Source organism: Diadema antillarum, unplaced genomic scaffold (genome assembly GCF_040938485.1).
Source record: "Diadema antillarum isolate AM-2024a unplaced genomic scaffold, OU_Dant_1.0 seq00000686_RagTag, whole genome shotgun sequence".
Classification (NCBI taxonomy): domain Eukaryota; kingdom Metazoa; phylum Echinodermata; class Echinoidea; order Diadematoida; family Diadematidae; genus Diadema; species Diadema antillarum.
The window spans coordinates 408,994-428,295 of NW_027271591.1; the positions used below are offsets into that span (position 1 = coordinate 408,994).

At 37.5% G+C, this 19,302-nt stretch overlaps 1 protein-coding gene across 1 annotated transcript; it reads left to right on the forward strand.

The window, feature by feature from the left end:
* The first annotated feature begins 10,137 nt into the window (after positions 1–10,137).
* On the forward strand, positions 10,138–19,027 carry LOC139737225 (ZP domain-containing protein-like). Its single transcript, XM_071647901.1, has 9 exons — positions 10,138–10,198; positions 11,190–11,567; positions 12,898–13,290; positions 13,965–14,033; positions 14,760–14,941; positions 15,779–16,182; positions 16,389–16,491; positions 17,345–17,513; positions 18,909–19,027. Exons 1-9 carry the CDS (start codon positions 10,138–10,140, stop codon positions 19,025–19,027), a joined length of 1,878 nt encoding a protein of 625 aa, XP_071504002.1.
* Positions 19,028–19,302: the final 275 nt, after the last annotated feature.

Genomic DNA, 19,302 nt, shown 5'->3' on the forward strand with positions numbered 1-19,302 from the left:
TGTGAATTCCATTCTGATTCAAAGTTATTAATAAAAGAAACCCTACCTTTGTTTTCAAAAACCGTCATGACTGTTGATGTGTATTCGTCTCTGAATCTTAATATCTATAATAATAATAATAATAATAATTATAATAATAATGATAATAATGATAATAATAATAATTATTACTATTATTATTATTATTATTATTGAGCCGACGCTTGCGCTGGACGTTCTCCTCTCCCTGCATCGTGTGGAAAAGTAGCTTTAGATTACGCTGCGACGCAACGTATAAAAAATAAAATCGCCCCCCCCCCCCCCCCGCCATGATTAGTGCATGAAGCAGCTCTCAACGTCGCAAACTGTGCGGACGTTAAAATAGCCCAGTACGCGTAGTAAACAACTCAGGCGACGCAAGCTAAAAATACAATGTAGATTGACTTCACGTGCGCTACTGCGCAAGCTCAGAACATGTTTTTTTCCTTTGAACGTCCGCGCGTCGAAAATCTAAGCTCCCTATTTTTAAAGGGATGGGGAACGTGTATCGACATCTGGGGATCAACGTATTATCACAGGTGAAGAAAGGAAGCAAAGTAATAAGTTCAAATGTTGAGTGGCTGATGATGTTATAAACGATGACATGCTTGGGAGAAAACATACAAAATGATCCATCCGAAGGGATTGGAATGCTAATTATTAAAGACATAAATCTCTTGACGAATCGAGAGTCTTTAACACCTCCACCAGCAGCATTTCAAAGCCAGAGGACTTTCTGGTAACCTCCCTATAGAGAAAGCAGTGGCTCACACCATGGACCTAGTCCACGCTCACACTGAACCGCACCCAAACCTCTATTCAAGGACTGATACATAAATGGGGGGTTCGTAGATAGTCCAGCTAGTGCCATCCCAACCGAACCATGCATCACATCGTAGAGGACTGCCACTTTTAGGAGTTTCCAAGTGGGCTTACAGAACTTGCCAAACCAAGTGACGGCGCCCTTCATAGGATGACATGAATTCTACTGGTCTGTAAAGAATGATTGAATGAATGACTGACTGAATAAATGAATTGAATTTGAATTTATTATCCAATGCCATAATAATCATTGCACACGTTAACGATTTTGCAGTCAACATGAAAAAAAAAGATGAGAAAGGATCATAAGGAATTAGAAGAATGCATGAATGTTAGTCGAGTCTGACCCCTTGCAATTTAGGTAGATACAAAGCATTTTTATTTATCTATCTTTATCATTTTTTTGCTGTGCAGTAATGTAATATCACGGCGACTGTTAGTTATCAATAAGATATAGTGCTAATGAAAAAAAAGAATAAATGAACAATTCATTACATGATGAATCTACTAATATTGTAATGTAAGTACATGTATGTCATCTGCAAATGCATTTGCTTCCAGGATAGCTCCGTGGCTATGGCTCAGCCTTAATTCGTTGACCTATGATTGACTTTTGTTCGATTTGGCAACATACGCTGTGTCCTCAATCGGCAATGTTATGATCATCTATACTTCCAGAATTCATTGAATACAGAGCCTTTTGGGAGAACGAAGTTTGTTTGTTTCTTTTTGTTTTTTATTGTTCCATATTCCACATTTCAACTAATAAACCATAAACATAACATAATAGATGAATTGTCAAAATAATAACATTTAAGACAATTAAATATGTGAAACATGAGGAATCTACATAAAAACATTGCTTGTAAGGTGTAGTTTCCCAGATGCTGATATGAGATTAATTCTTACTAGATATTTACAATTGAAAGCAATGACAATTTATAAATTGGGGAGATATAAACCTCGAAGAATAAAAAAAGGAGAAAACAAAGAAAACAATGTCCGCGGTACAAAACTTCAGGAGAGTTGCGTGATCACGCGAGCAAGGTACAAGTCGGATACAGTGGAAGTTAAACGTTAACGGAGGTTAAAAAGACGAGGTAATCTCCCCCCCCCCCCGTGTTTTCCTTTTCTTCACGTTTCTCCGAATTCCTCCAAGGAATGAAGGGAATTTCAGCATATACCGCGTATTGATCATATCCGGTTTTACTCCGGTTTATCTGTTAAGCATTTACATTTCTACAATAGCATGGGGAATATCAAACAAGAGGTCACAATACCCATGTTCAGACGTATTTCTAGACGGAGTAAAAAATACATTTATGGCACGATAATTAATATTCAAATTAATGCATGTCCTACCACGACCCTTGTGTCCACACAACGGTCGTGGGAAGAAACTCCGACCAATTTATGTGCGAGGGTCGGTGTAACTTCCGGAAGTGGTAGCGCCGCGCATGTCGACCATGCGATTGTTTTTTACCAGTGGCATTTTTCTTCTCCATTCTTGTTGATGGAAATTTCTGCATGAGCTCTAGCTTCTTCGTCGCGATCGACTAGGTTAAAATTGCACGTGTACTCGCAAAATGTCAACATTGCGATTTGACCCAGGAAGTTTTACCTAGGTCGTAAGGTATGTAAGTTCATAGATACTCCGTGGGCTTGTCCGCACGGGCAATTTACTCCGACCGGCTAGTCGTGGTAGCGAGATACTCCTGAGAAAACTCAGGAGTATCTCGTTCGGAGGAACAGGTCGTGGTAAGTTCCTCCGATCGGAGGAAGTTACCACGACCTTGTTCAGACGGGCACTACTCCGACCTATCCTCCGAAGTAACTCCGACCAAAACTGCCTCCGTCTGAACACAGCTAATATCATTCGTGGCGCCACCAATGTAAATATGTATATATATATATATATATATATATATATATATATATATGTGTGTGTGTGTGTGTGTGTGTGTGTGTGTGTGTGTGTATGTGTGTGTGTATGTGTGTGCGTATGTGTGTGTGTTCTCCTTTTGAGAAGCTTTGAGTTTCAATACTTTTCAAAGAAAGAAATGGTTTGTAAATTCCTGTTTCTGGAGTTCTACATTCATGACATTCTTGACAGCCGATGAATAAATGAAATCGTCTGTAAATTCCTGTTGCAGGAGTTCTACATGCATGACATTCTTCCTCAAATAAGTATGTAGTAAGATAAATGATTATTCATAATTTCTTTATTCATCCGAATAATACAGTCTCAAACTTATACCTCTGTGAGCTCTGTTTCCGCTCGGGCCGGTACTGACCATTGAACTCCTCCTTTGCCCCTTTTTCCTGTCCTCTTCTCCTGTCCACTTAAACCTGTTCTGTTATTCTTTCGACGCTTATCCTCGTCTATATAAGACAAGATGTTAAATATGCTTGTTTGTATGCTGTATGTTTGTGTATGCGGCCGTGTGCATGTGTTTTGTTCTATCTTCTCTGTGTTTCTTTTTTTTTCAGGCAATTTGCATGCAATTGAGAGAGAAAATTCCACAGAATATGTATATATATATATTTCAAATGAAAGTTACTCATTGTTTTAATTTGTTACTAACATACTTATGTTAAGTTTTATAATTTCCCTTGCAATCTGAATGAAGTACGTCAATGATTGCTATTTCGTTATGGTTGAAAAATCATATTTTTCGGATCTGTCTATAGTTTCCTTGTATCGCTCCTTGTATAACACAAGTCACGTGTTCCTTTGGGGAATCTTCCCCTTTAATCTTTTGCTCAGATATGAATGGTTGTTACTTGGATGAATATTACAAATTAAATCTCTTCGACAGATATTGAAAGTGAATAATTACTTATACTCAGGTTATCCACACTGTGTTATCACTATTGATTTATTTTTGCTCAAAAAGTTTAATGTCACGAACGAGGTTCATGATGTTTCATATACGAAACTTCAAAATGCAGTTGTGCTTAATGTAATCAGCTTGCCACCTTAGAATCTGACAGATTATTTCTTGTAGTTAAGATATACAAAATTACATTCAAATTCAAACTTCAAATTCAAACTTTATTTTCACTTTCTTTCTTCAACAGAATGTATAAGAAACAATATCATGAACTTGACATGCGACTCGTTGTAAATATATATAACCAGACAGGATTAACAACATATTCTTGTCTACATGATCAGTAAAATAAAGATACATACACTCTATATATACACACTGAGGAGAAAAAAAGTGGAGGTACCCACTCAAAAGACTAAGCTTGTAACATGTGGATACCTCTGAGGGAAAGGGGGAAAATGGGGTGAAAACTTACAACTACAAAGAGTGCGGGAAACTGGGGAAGCGGGGAATAGAGAAAAAAAGAAAGCAAAAGTGTGAAAAAAAAAAGAAACAACAAACAGGGAAAAGTGGAAGAGAGAGAGAAGAGAGAGAGAAACCAAAAATTTGTTGATGCATACACCAAGGGCGAAAGCCCACAGAGACAATTAGCCAGGTGTTTTCTAAAGTGACAAATTGTCGAGCAGCTTTCCAGCGGAAGAGATTCAACTGTGAGGACGAATGAACGAGAGCACGTATAGAATACTACCAGGTAGTAAAAATAAGTGATACCTCAAGAGAACGCAGCCTTTCAGTCAAAGAAGAGAAGATGATATCGTGCTCACAAAATATATTACAAAATTAAAAACATTCAGTTACATTATAAGATTTCAAAAGAAGCATTTTCAATCTCGTTTTAAAAGAATTCAATGAAGGGACACTTTTTATATCCATAGGAAGGGAGTTCCAGAATCTTGGACCTACATAAATAAAAGTCTCTTGAGCTAACAAGGTTCTTAACAGAGGTAAATGAAATTCATTTGATTGTCTAGTTGGGTATCTATGGTATGTCCGGTTGCGCATAAACATGGAGTTAAATACAAACGGGAGGCAATTATTATTATAAGTATACATAAACTGCCCTAATTGTAATAAAAACAAATCCTTAATTTTCAGAATCTTGTTATCAAAAAACAAAGGATCTGTATGAGAATATGGGACAGTATTGCAAATAATGCGAAGAGCCTTCTTTTGTAACAGTAGAATCCTATCCAATGATAATTGATGCGTGTTTCCCCATACCAAAATTCCATAATTTAAATAAGGCAATATCAAAGATGAATACAATGTTAACAGCGAATGCTGAGGAATAGACAGTTTTAATCTATTAATAACACCTATGTTACGTGAAATTTTCTTGCAAACATTATCGATATGAAATTTCCAAGAAAGTTTGTTATCAACTGTAACACCGAGAAACTTTATATGGGGAACACTTTCTAAGACAGCGTCACCAAAACAAATGTCCATATCTAAATTATCTAAAGTGTTACTAAAAAGCATATATTTTGTTTTTTGGATATTCAAAGACAACTTATTTGCTCGTATCCACTCACATAAATGTTGTAGTTCGGAATTAACTGTCTGCACAAGAATATTTGGGTCTTCATGTGAGTAAAAAACATTTGAATCGTCGGCAAAAAGTATGAACGATAACACATTTGACGAAGCACAAAAATCATTAATGTAAACAATAAACAATAGTGGGCCCAATAAACTACCTTGTGGCACGCCACACTTCAGTTCTCTCATATCAGAATTATGATTGTTCAAAAATACATATTGTTTGCGATTAGTTAGATAACTCCTGAACCACTCCAAGGCCTTCCCACGTATACCATAATGAGACAACTTGTAGAGTAAGATATCATGGTTTATAGTGTCGAAGGCCTTGGAGAAGTCCAGGAAGATACCAATCAAATGTGACCGATTGTCTAAAGCATTTGCTACTTTGTCAACAAAATTAAGCAAAGCATGACAGGTGCTATGCTTTTCTCGGAATCCAAACTGCGAATTTGTAAAAACATTACACATCTTTAAAAAATTCATCGTTCTTTTATATATAATTTTCTCTAAAATCTTGGACAAACAAGATAGTAAAGAAATAGGCCTGTAATTACTATCATCTAACTTATCTCCATTCTTATATACATTCTGTGAATTCAGTATATATTTTTTGGTGTGTTTTGAATTCATATTGATCAAACCAAAAACTTCAAGACATCAGAGTAAGATTAGGAATGATAAGGAGAAAAAATGTGTTTTACTCCTTGTTCAGAAAAACAATACACAATACTGTACAATGAGCAACATTTGGATTTTTTAATTCAAAGCAGCAATTATGGCCCTGCTTTGCATGCCTAAAGTCAATATTCTTCATATTTCACATGTATCTTTAGATGGTATTTTGTGTGGAAAATATGAGGTTCTATGTTTCAAGCTCTCCTTTACTTTGGAAAATGTACAAGGCAGCTCCGCTTAATTTGTGTTGTTTTTAATTTCTATGTGTAACCTTACCAACAATAGTCTTGTCAATCCTGCTGAAGAAAGGTCTTTTAATTAGTGTGAATTGCGTGTTCGTATTTTACAAAACATTTATGTTTATATTTTTGTTTGTATATGTCATTAAAGATCAAGGTGATCGTTGTGGAAAATTGGTGATATCAGAACGGAAAAAATAACCACTGTACTACATACCGACCCTGAAACACTAAACATTGTATCATATTCATTGAAATTAAGGTGATAGCTGTTGCAAGATCTTTTTCATGGCTGCAAATTAACACGGGTCATATTGCTGTCACCGGACATAATCTTAATGACAGGATGCACCCTTGACTATTACTGCACGCAGTATGGACCTTGAGAGATGTATGCGGTTTATATAGGTCTGTCTAAATGGTCATTAACAATTTGACACCCCTGGACTTAAAAGGAAGTACACTCTTCCACTACACACATTTGATTTTATTGTTTCGACAAGTATTTGATTTTCAGAATCATATTCTTTGCCGCAGCAAAGATTTCATATTCAAAGTTACCTTTTAACCTGTTCCATACTAAATTCTGAAATCCCAATAGACTTAATAAACAAGCCACCAGGTTCCCGTATGGAACGGGTTAAAACTTTACTTATCCAGACGTCCCGTAGGAAATGCCCTCGTTTACAGATTCTCAAGCAAATTAACATGTGTATCTCTAATATGCTTCCCATTTTATCCCTTCTTGATGTAAAAATATATAATGAACGTCAGATGAAAGATTACGTCGTCAAATACAGATAATAATTATGTTTTGTCATGACTCACTGACATGACTTGGAACTGTGTATCTTCTTCAAAACTTGATAATTTTATCCAAAAAGAAAATCACATCCAACGGCAAAAAGTTAAGTAGAAGGCCTACCATTTGATTATTAAAACGGTCATAAAAAGGTCAGTTCAATTTACCCCTTTACCACGCAGTTCCTTTGCGAGCAAATATCAGTTAAGCGAAGAAACATTATAACAATTATTGCCACGACGTTTCTGTATAAAACCAAAATAAAACAAGAACTCTTAGCAGATGAGTGATCCACTGTATAAACTTTCTCCCCCCCCCCAAAAAAAAAAAACAACAACAACAAACAAACACACACACAAAAACAACAAAACAAAACAAACACCAACAAATTTAGATTAAACATTTTGGTGACCCGAAAGAGAAATATATTGGCCCAAAATAGAAGGAAATGTTACAATCCATTTTGAATCCCAGTGCCCGTTAGAACCACAAGAGAGAGAGAGAGAGAGAGAGAGAGAGAGAGAGAGAGAGAAAGAGAAATTCTGCAAATTCGATTGCCCAACATCGATTGTTAGTGGCCCCCGGGACTTCGGGCCGTACCCGATTATGTCCAACCCTACATTAATATGATATACTTAACTATAAGCTCCCTAACAACTCGGAGTGTACAACTGGAGGTAATAATCGGCAGGTTGTAAGCGACAGAAGCTGAATCAGCCAAAATTAACAAATTGTTACCATAGTACAATGCAGTTTGATACACACATCCCTCTGGTGGCAAAACTCGTGTCACGACCGTTCAGGAACCACCTGTGAAGGTCCAAGGACCGGCTGACTTTAGCGTGACTCAAACCCTATCCTCTGACTTCCTGCCGTGACGATCGTACGGAAACCTAAACCTGCGGCAAGTATAAATGACTTGTTGACATGATTTATGCAATAAGGTGCCTTGTTTCTAGCGGGAAGGTGAGAAATCAGCCTATTCTAGCTCATCTGGGCACCTTGAGTAGAACAAAAGGGACGTTTTGGTCAGCAGTTGGTGTTTCGTAGAATGATCAGGGCCCTGTTTTGTGAAGAGTTAAAATTGATTATAAAGTTGATTTCTATGATTAGTCTATGACAGCCTGTGTGTTAAGGAAATTCAAAATCAATTTTATCTTTTGATAAAATAGGGACCTTGTCCAAGCCAAGGCTTCTACTCGCCTTTCAATCCTGAACATAGTCGAGGAGTCGAGGAAAATAAAACAAAACAAAAAACAAAAAAAAGTTCAAAAAAGAAACTCCGGGATGTTTTAGATAGTTATCTTCTTACGGTATGTTTTGAAATAATTCAATGCTTGTTAAGGTCTATTCAAATCAAAACATGGAGAAAAGGTGGATTCATTTATTTTGTTATGTGTATATTAACTTATAATAGCTCGATAATAAAATGCAGTTTCTGTGAAAAATAACATCGGAAACAGCGATTGAAACAATTCACCGGTGATCACTTCAGATATTGCTTAAATATAACAGCAATCACACCCACACAAACACACACATACACACAAACACACACAGAGATCTTTAGAGTAAAATGCAAGTGATCTATTGGGTTCTTTTTTTTCGTCCACCATCAAATTGACTTCTTTTTTCTTCAAGTCTTCAATTGTCAAGTATAATGGTGAATGACCTGCTGTATATCCAAAAGGCTTAAACAAAACCTATACTGAGGATTGATGTCAATTTGGTAATGAAGGTTTACATTATTGCTGTAAAATACAAATAAATATATCAGAGTAAAGTGAGACGAGGAAAACGGAAGACTTTTATGTATAAATACAGATAACAGAACATGGAAACCAATGACGAAAAAAATATAGGTCTATATATATATATATACAACCTATATTGTGTGTCTACTGAAAATCTTCATGTTTGGTATTAGCACAGAATCAGCATTGCAAATGAAAAAATACACAAACATTCAAAGTTGGCATGCAGATTTAAGAATAGACTTATCAGATTCTTGGTGTTTTAATAATAGTCATTACGTTTAGACATCTTGGGGAGATAGCTAGTGACGACGCATGTTGATTGAAAAGGTTTTAAAGATAGTTTTGAAGTAGTTTGAATGGGGCTTCAGGTAGTTATAACAGAGGAGACATTGACTACCCCCTGTTAGCTTGGCTTCATAACTTTATCTTGATTGGTCGTCCTTATTTTGGCTTTCGCATAAACAGTTCATCAAAGCTGGAAGCTTTGTGTAGAGATGCTGACGTGATGAGGTGTAGTCATTCATTCGTATCATCAGGTTTGTTAATTTTACTTTGAATCAATAAGGAAAACTTGTATGATCCGTTCTCATTTCTTAATTTTGTAAATATGAAGATCATATACACGATACCGTTTGTGATGTCATCATACCAAAGCATCAACGCAGGAACATTGTTAAATTCTTGTGTAAACCTTTTGTAATAATAATCATCATAATGATGATGATGATAATAATAATAATAATAATAATAATGGATAAATAACTATATATTGAATTCAATAATCTTGTAAGTGTTATTGTTACAAATAACTTTCATTTAGGTTGTTGTCTGTTCCAAAGAGCACTTAACAATGCTTAAAGTTAGATTATTTGGCGGACATAGGATTTCCTTTCTGATAGTAAATTTGTTGCAGTCAGGGTGAAAGCGGAAAAAATCAATCTTCTACCAAAACAAATCAATTCACCGTTTACCTTGCTGTTCTTATATAATCGCCAAATTGGAATTTAGATTCATGCATCTGCACACCATTCTTGCTTTAAGCCACGCCCGAACTTTATTAAGTTTCATGTTGAAGTATAACAAAGGGACAAATTACACCATAGGGCCGAGTTTGCGCGTTTCATTTAACATTTTTCCCCTCTCAATTACACGCTTCAACACTCTTTTCCCTCTTTGTGACCCTTAAATTGTCTTTTGTAAGCATTTCTCCTTTCACTATCATTCACTACAAACTGAGCCTCCCCCACCCCACTCCTATGTTTCAAACAAAAACCTGGCTTCCATCCAATATATAAAGGGAGGATTTAAGAGGACATTGTAGTCAATGCCGTCTGTGTTGCGATCTGACTCGTTGGATACTGGACTGAGATTTACTCGCTTTAAGCATGGGTCTCTCGTTAACTCATAGAATCAGTCTGGTACTTTTTGCTGTGCCCGTCATCTTGGGTAAGATCTGCCAATTTAGATATTATACATATACATTGTCTTGCTTCTAAGAACATGCGCTTCCCCGTCAGGATGAAGCATTTTAGTGCCATATTAGGTTTTTTTATCATATACATATATATATATATATATACATACATATATATATATATATATATATATATACATATATATATATATATATATATTATTTATTCATTATATGTATTATGTATGTGTATGTGCGTGTGTGTGTATGTATATAGAGATTATCTTAAGAGTGTTGTCAGCCTAATAAAGTGGCAGATATTTGTGCAGAGACAGCAGCAAAATATTTCTCGATTTGTATGGAAGAGATGATAAATTTGACATCCGTTAACACATTGAAAGTTGAAAATGCTCCTTTGTTTGTTTGTTTGTTTGTTTGTTTGTTTTTTGAAACCTGTTATAATAACTGCTTGGACCCATTGTGTTGATACGTTATCATACACCTGAACGCATCTGAACTTCAATGACATTTTTGTTTTGTTTTGTTTCGGGGAAACCGAAAGCTTGAAATCAACAAATCAACAGATAGAGAAAAAACGTATTGCCATAAAAGCATATTGATTGTGAATGTTGTCATAGAGTGTAATCATAATGATTTTATCTGCAGCCATCTGTGACTGGCTGAAAGGATGATCTGCTTTCTTGTGTACAATGTTAAGAATTGAGATGGACGTCATCTTGTTACACCTGCATTCTTTTTCGATATCACTAGATGGTGTATCTTTTTTATACATAATTATGTGACTACTTATGCCTTCATGAGAACTGTCAATAGCTACCAAACTTGTTGTCTGTCTCAGGTTCATGGCACTATGCAGATGCGTTTTTAAGAAACGTGTGAATTGTACTCGTATCCAACCAAATGGGCCCTCACAATGACTGGTGTAAAAATCTTTGACATGATAAAAAAGGGAGTTTCTAACAGTTGAAGGCTTGCTGGCTGTAACTGTCATCTTTTATCTAGGTCAGTACACGCTTCCCTGCGGTGAAAACATCACTCTAACGGATACTGAACCGACCAGGACGATCACCACTCCGTACTTTGAGGCGCAGGACCCACCGTCCGGAGTGGAGTTTGACTGCCTATGGATGGTTAGTGCGCCCCGAGGGAAGCAGGTGGAAGTGACGTATGGGGAGATCGTGACAAACGACGAACATCTGAAAATCTTCGACCATCCAGCTTCCACCGACGAATCCTATCTCGCTACCATACTGAATAACGAAGTCAGAGCAGATATACCCCCTTTTGTCTCATTCAGGGGCGGAGTGACGATATTTTACGACGACTTATCCGGGGGATGGGACAACAAGCGAGGATTCACTCTAACCGTGTCAGTTGTAGGTGAGTCGCGAGAATCGTCAACAATGATTTCATACGTACACGTGGTAGCAATGGAAGGGGTCCAAAAGCAGGATGTGTAGTAAAAAAAAAAACAGCCAACTTGTCAGTATCAAACTTAAGGCGTAAGGATATTTGCTGAAAATTATTGGAGCAACTGATTGGCTGAAAAAAGAAGAAGAACTTATTGCAAACTGAAACTTGTGATTATTTTCACTTTAATGATTACTGCACTTATAAAGATAACAATGATATTACGAACTATAATACTTATGAGTTTATCAAAGTAAAATTCATTTTTTTCTAATTATTATAAGTTTACCACTATTAAAGCTATCATTAATAAATTATCGTTTGTAACTTTGCATAATTTAACAGGTGGTATAGCTTTGATTCAGCTTTCGTAAGTTCTGAAAATGACAGGAAATTACACCATGTGATCTCATACTGACTTATAGATCAACATTCTTACTGTAAGGCCGACTTTCTACAGAAAAGAAGAAAAACAGATGAAGTCACGGGACAACAAGAATGCTTGACTTTCAGTCAAAAGAAGTTATAAAATATCTATGTTTTACATCACTACAACGCGACTGGAGCATATGATTTCATGTTGTATGTGTCTTTGCTGAGGGCGTCGATCGGGGGTGGGGGTGGGGGGGGGGGGAGGGGGAGGGGAGGGGCAGGGGCATTTACCCCCCCCCCCCATCAATAATTCCCGAGATATTTACGTATAACTTCAAGGAAGGCAAAAAAGCTAATCCAGAAGAGCATACAATATTCATTCATTCATGTTTTTATTTTCATTTCCAATCAATAATATTATACATAGGTAATACAAACGTCAAATGATAACATATCTTGTAATATACAATACATCTTGTTTCATGAATTGAGGGGCTACTAAAAGGCGAACCTGTATAGTGCACTCCCCTCACTTTCTCGCTTTACATTACTACAATACATTAATACATAGCTTACAAAATACAATACATGTACCGTACAAGTTAATCATTGGAAATATACACTTTTCATTACATCGATGGTAACATTAAGCATACGCATCGACACACACACACACACACACACACACACACACACACGAACATGCACACACATACATACACACCCAGAAGAGAGTAGGGAAAGAGATTGATAACTATCTAAAGGAGAAATGACTCCCTATTTTTAAAGTCATAGAATTTTTTTTTTCTCCGTGTTTACATTTAGACGTGCTAATGAGCCGACAAATTATACAACAGTACGACATTCAATGCTAGTCAAATACAGTGATATGTGTGATCACAGAATCTCTGTTTTTATTTCCAAACAGATGATACGCCTCTTCCACAGCCGACATCATGCGGTGGAACTGTCGACGTCACTGACGCGACACCCGTCATTTACATCGGTTCCCCGTTCAACAACGCCGGAAGCACAAAGTACGGAAGAGTGTCTTGCTACTGGCGCTTCTTTGCGCCGCCTGATAGGGCGATCGAAATCACGTGGCGCAGGATCGAAGTCTTGAACGAGAAGGTCGGCATTTACGACCACCCGCTGGCGTCCCCAAGTTCGACAGAGGGCCTCAGAAGCGAAGAGTTTACCAGCAGGGTTGACTACGAAGTTCCGCCTTTCATTTCAAGTGGTGGAGGAGCAACGGTTTACCTGATCGGCCGATATGAGAGATATATCGGAGACGGATTTGATGCTGAAATTCGACTGAAAGGTGAGCGGATCTGGAAAACATTGGGAACAAAGTGATTTCACCAATGATATTTGTCGTGATTACAGTCCTTATCCTTAATAGCTCAAGACATCCCGGAATATGTTTACAATAGCACAGTTAGTAAGTCCGCATTAACCTCCACTAGAATTTGATAGCTACAAGTAGTTAGTGTGTGTGACTGCTCTATCATGGCACTGAGATCTAGTAGCCCTCATGACACTATGTAAAGACTTTGAACTGCAAGCGGCAGAGACATGCTGCACAGTGTCCATCCTGACAGTTAGGGGGGGTATGTCACTGAACGAAGAGGTGCAAATTTGAGGTTTCGTCACGGTTCCCGTAAAAATCGAAAAATCGTGAACAGTCTATTCTCATTCCAACTTGGCAAACTTACGTGGATTTGTTGTTGTTGTTGTTGTTGGATATGAGCTACGAAGAAAATTGACGATAGAGCACATTCAAGTGTAAATATCGAAGAAAATTGACGATAGAGCACATTCAAGTGTAAATATCTCAGAAAAGGATATGTACAAAATCGCATTAATCCTCTCAACAACTGTATTTAGCTTTTTATTTGGACGTTAATCTTGAAAGAAAGAAGAAATAAGAACGAAAGGAAAGCTAAGCAAAAGAGTCACGGTGATGTATATGCTAGCATACTTTGCTAAACACAGGTACACCGACTGAACCGGAGCCCGAAATCGTTGCCACAACTGACACCCCTGTAGCAACCTCTACGGCAGGTAAGATCAAACGTTGTCATCTTACAATGTCCACATTGATACAAATGACCTCTCTTTTATCTCCTCCATTGGCAAGCCATTATACTTGTTTCCGGTCTTAAACTCTTTTGAATGCCATCAATTAATATGTTAAAACAAACAGTGCTTAATTGTTCGTAGACCAGGTGTTCAGAATGGCATGTCATTTAATCTTGGCCATATCTGTTTCGCTGTACATTTTATATTGAATGTATTGAACAATCCCCAGAGTGGAACCCGAAGTGGCTCATATCAAACTATCTTGTTCCACAAAGAGCCTTTGAAAGCTTGAAGTTCACCAACTATGGTGGTGATTATATGCTGTTTGTCTACTTTGCTGGTCTGTATGCCTAACATAACAATCTATGAAGATGAAGTTCAACGAGTGTTCCGTGTATATTTTGTTGAATTTGTATCCATAGTGTTTGAGTCTTATGTGCTCATGTTGTGTTGTATTATGTGTGCATTTTTTTTTTCACATCGAGAGTTTTCATGTTTTAAGTGTTCATTCGAGAATGTGTGAGACTAATATGACAGAATTTCCGGTATGACGTTTGATCGGGGTATAGACGTTTTGAAAAAAAAAAAAACTGCTTCAAGATCTGTACGAGAGCAGATTGTAATATGTTTGCAATAATCTAAACAATCCAAATCATATTTTGGTAGAATGTTTCATGACGTAATTACATTTCCTGTACATTTTGGCAGGTAATGTTACCGTGGTCTGCGACAATATGTCCATGGTCGTTTACTTGCAGAAGACAACCTTGCCTAACACAGTCGAAGCAGGCAATTTCCACTTCAATGACGATAGCTGCCTCGCTTTCGACCACGACGAAAACCATGTCATGCTGAGCACGAGGTACGACAGGTGTCAGACGACAATGGAGGTGAGTTTTGGCGGGAGTTAAGAAACTACATTATGATTATTGTCACCGCTCGTCTCCCTGTATCATGTATCAAACATTCTTAGAAATCATGCAGAAAATGCGGGTACCAAGTGCTGAAAGTTTCTGTAGTAATTAATGAGAGGTAGAATGACATTAAGATGTTGTGTCTTTAAACTCTTCCTATTTTCCCCAGCAAGAACAGGGGCATTCGAACTTCTTCGTTTTATCTTAAACGAGGTGCATAACAGCCAAATACAAAACTGAAAAATGTAAGGGGAAAAAAAGACATGCTTATTTATGTCATGATGTTTTGATAATTGAGATTGAATCCTATACAAAAAGGGGAAAGATAAGATGTACGTGAAGATTTTACCAATATCTGCAAATAAAATTTCTTCTTTTAGTCTTTATGCAACGAGTGCAGTAACAGTGAAAAGACCCCCTTTTTTCGATGATGCCCTTACTTATGAAAAATAAACAAACTTAAAAGTGGCATCCACATACATATTTCACATGTAAGGCCAAAAGTAAAGTATCCCGGCAACTAGATGTGCAATAATGGAGATACGAATCCAGTCAATCACATTTGTTTTGACGTTCCTCTGGTTTCCGATCAAGTCGTTAATCACGGTAATATTTTGACAAGTGATTCATTTTCCCTATACAAAACAAAAGCTGAAAGCTTGGCGTTTGAAATTCATACAAGTAGTGATGGCTTCAATTAAGAATTCATGGTGCATTTGTATTGGATCTCATGACAAGCTTTTGCAAGTAAAGAAAGCAGGAGAGAGGCGAAAATAGCTTGAACTCTTGGCTATTTTTCTTCTCTTTCATAAGGAAACGGAGTCGGATATTATATTTTCCAATGTGGTGAAGTACTCCCATACAATACCTGTCCAAGACGCTGAGATCACGCGTGATATGGTCGAAATCGAGGTCGACGTCCAGTGCAAATTAAAGCGACAACAGATCCTTGACCGCTTTTTCAACCCTGTTAGCAGCGCAATCGAAGTCAGCGAAGTGGGCTTTGGCAACTTCACCCTGACCTTCGATCGCTTCACCGACGAGCAATTCGACACCAACCCCGAAGACCCAGAGGCACCCATCTTATTGGGCGATCGCGTCTTCTTCGGCGTCACGCTGACCAGCGTGCCCGGACTGACCGTCTTCATCGACAACTGCTGGTCAACTCCTTCACCGGATCCACTCGACCCAAAGCAGTACAGCCTCATCAGCAGAGGGTAAGTAAATGTTCATTTACAACAATTTATGTCATTTCAGGTTTAATAGCTTCTTAGGCTTCTCAATTTTTTCTGATAGAAAAAGATAGGTAGTCATACCCAAACATTCAATTAAATCTCGAAGAGACTGTGCGCATTACATTGGTTTTTTTACATCTATAGTGCCATGATTGCATGAAACATCTATTTGCTTTTTGTCCATACAGATGCCCAGCTGACTCCACAATTGAGATGTCCACCGACGACTTTGGCCCAAAGTTCCAGACATTCTCTTTCCAATCATACACCTTTATCGGAGACTACTCGCAGGTAAGATGACTCTACATGATTATAAATGATGTGATCAGTACCTGAGTTTCTTGAGTGGGTTTCTTGTTTAACTACACAATCCACAACACTATTATAATAACAGTACATGCACTGGAATCGTATTTGCTTCACATTACGGTGATTGAAGGGGCTGTAGTCACGGCGTTTCGAGAGTTCTTTTTCAAGAGTTCTTTTCTTTGCAAACTTTTTTTTTTCTTGTGAGTTCAATGTCATGCCCATTAGTAGAACTGCCAAAAGAGATCCAGTTGACCCAAAGCAGTTTGTTTTAAAGGACCAAATCAGAAAGTCATTTCCAATCATTGAATCTTGTAGCTGATTTTTACAAAGGAAATTACTAGTGATTGCCGATATCATATTGGCACGACTACCCTACATTGGTAAGAAGAAGCTAGTTCAGAAAGTTATGCGTCTTATCAGTAAGTATAGTGACGGATTATGTCTGTCTGTCCGTCTGTTTCATTTTCCATCTGAGAAGATGGAAGGGTAGCCCATAATATTTAGTTGCACGGGCTGGTCTTCCATGTATGGAGTCAAGTTGATATATTAGCACTGACAAGAAACATTTTGCAGATATCAATGGTGTAGAGCAGTTTGTGACATTATCATGACATATATTGTTAGCATTTTAACAAACATCTGATTGAAGGTGTTTGCGTTTGAGAAGATGGATGGCTAGCCCATATTCAGCTGCACGGGCTGGTCTTCCGTGTTTGGGGTCCAGTTGATATAGATTAGCGTTGAGAAGAGACATTTTGCAGATATCGATGGTGCAAAGCTGTTTGTGTAATTAACATAACTTATATTGGTAACAATTTTTAAAATCTGCATGAAGGTGTTTGTACATTGCGAGGCACTCGTCTGCTTCGAGAGGGACGAAGATTCGAGGTGCAGTCAGGGATGCGTGAGTCGTAGTCGCCGTGCCCCGAGAGATCCCCGGGGTCAGAGTTCTACGCCACGGATTGTGTCCAGGGGACCCCTACGCATGGCAGATAAAGAGCAAGGTGGGTCTATCCTTATTCTGTTTCAGTACTACTCCAATATTTGAAGAAGTAAAAATCAAATCCGTGCAAAGATTATGGGGAGATGGTTTTTACCCCTTGTGACATCTAAAAGCATTGCTAGATCTTAATTTTGTGAGGTCTTATTTACCAAAAATTACTTTTGCGGGGCACTTTAAATGACAATGACATAACCTTTCCTAAATTGAGATAATTTTCAAAGATGCTTTTGTTTGAGATTTTTTTTTTTGTGCTAGAATAAGAGAGTTCATGTATCTCACAGTCTCCTCGAGTCGCAAACAGCGATAGGTTTCATTTTTTTTTGTGAGGAGGATGATGACGATGGACGACAAATAGAATCAAATCAAAACAACTAATGATACGTGCAGCAGTAAGAACGGTGCCACTATCACAGAAACTGCAATAATTTGTAATCTTAGGAGGAAAAAACTCAAGGATGTTGCGACAGGGCTGAATAAAGCACAACAGCAAATGACATCTTGCAGAATCAACATGGGGGAAATTCCGTAATTGACATCAATAAAAGAAATGTGGCTCCTCATGTAAACCTTTGATTTAGGTATCACTTAATGACATGTATCTTCAGAAATTGTACAGGTCTTTGAAATTTAGTAGATTTCATTTGTCATTTTTGTTGATTTTTGCAAGATCTCAAACATTATTTAAAATATACATCTGGACTGGAGACATTTAAATTCACTTAAATATAAATTGCAGCGGGATCCTTTTCTTTTTGTAGAATTTTGCTAAAAAGAAAGAGGAATATATTTCCATATTCTAGAAGTTACGTGATATCTAATCAAGTATACGGGTGAAATGACCTGCGGAGTTACTCTGGACAAATTTACTTTATATAGGCTCACTAACCACAACGTTTCTAACCATGCTTCTGGGGTCTAGATGAAAAAAAAAACAGATTATGGGTCGAACTGCTAATTATTTGCGGGAACATTTATCATGATGTTAAAGTTCCAGTTACTGTGACACTTTGTTTGAAGTATGTTACATTTTAGCAAACGTTTTGTCTGAAGATATTATTCTTTTGTCCTTTTGTGTAACGTTGATGACTGACCTTTTAAGTTACTGTGGCAACTCTAATATTAGTTTAATTGTATTCATTCTTTTCTATATCATAAACCCCGAAGGATGAACATGTTGTAATGTCGAAATCACTACACCGTAGCAGGTGATATAGTAGTAAAAGCAATCCTGAAAATTTGCTTAAATATAACGTTACTTATTTGCCCATATCATGATAGCTGGCGTCGGTGACAGCATTAAAATCAACGAAAAAACAAGAATTTGAAGTTTACCTCAGCTTGATATTTTTCGCCCTAAATACCAAATGTATACCGCATGTTTCTTATGATATTGAAGGTAAAGTTTCGAGGAGCACCAATGGGACCATCGCTCTTGGAGTGGGCACCGGACTCGTGTTCATCGTTCTCGGAGTGGCAGCCGGTCTAATCATCTTGAAAATCTGCCGTCGTCCGTAGCCAACATGCCTTTTGGTTATTAAAGGTTGCGTGAAACCCCAGTGGTTATTAGAGTGAAAGACTCTCTATATCATTAAAGGACAATTAATATCAAGCTTAATGTCCAGCTTTGATCGATGGAGGATGGGATGGGACAATAAGTATTCATCGCACTAAATGCCCAGAATGAGTACATCATTACTTTTATGATTCAAAACTGTATCTCACCAACAAATCGATTCTCTTAAAATCAAGGCATCGACACTTGATGTGTTCCTGGGCTACCAGACAGAAAT

What these genes read in the sequence shown, in the direction of transcription:
- LOC139737225 (XM_071647901.1), top strand. Translation starts at nt 10,138, where the DNA reads ATGGGTCTCTCGTTAACTCATAGAATCAGTCTGGTACTTTTTGCTGTG. An exon ending in TGCTGTGCCCGTCATCTTGG is followed by an intron (nt 10,199 to 11,189) that starts GTAAGATCTGCC and finishes TCTTTTATCTAG; the next exon opens with GTCAGTACACGCTTCCCTGC. An exon ending in CATGGCAGATAAAGAGCAAG is followed by an intron (nt 17,514 to 18,908) that starts GTGGGTCTATCC and finishes ATGATATTGAAG; the next exon opens with GTAAAGTTTCGAGGAGCACC.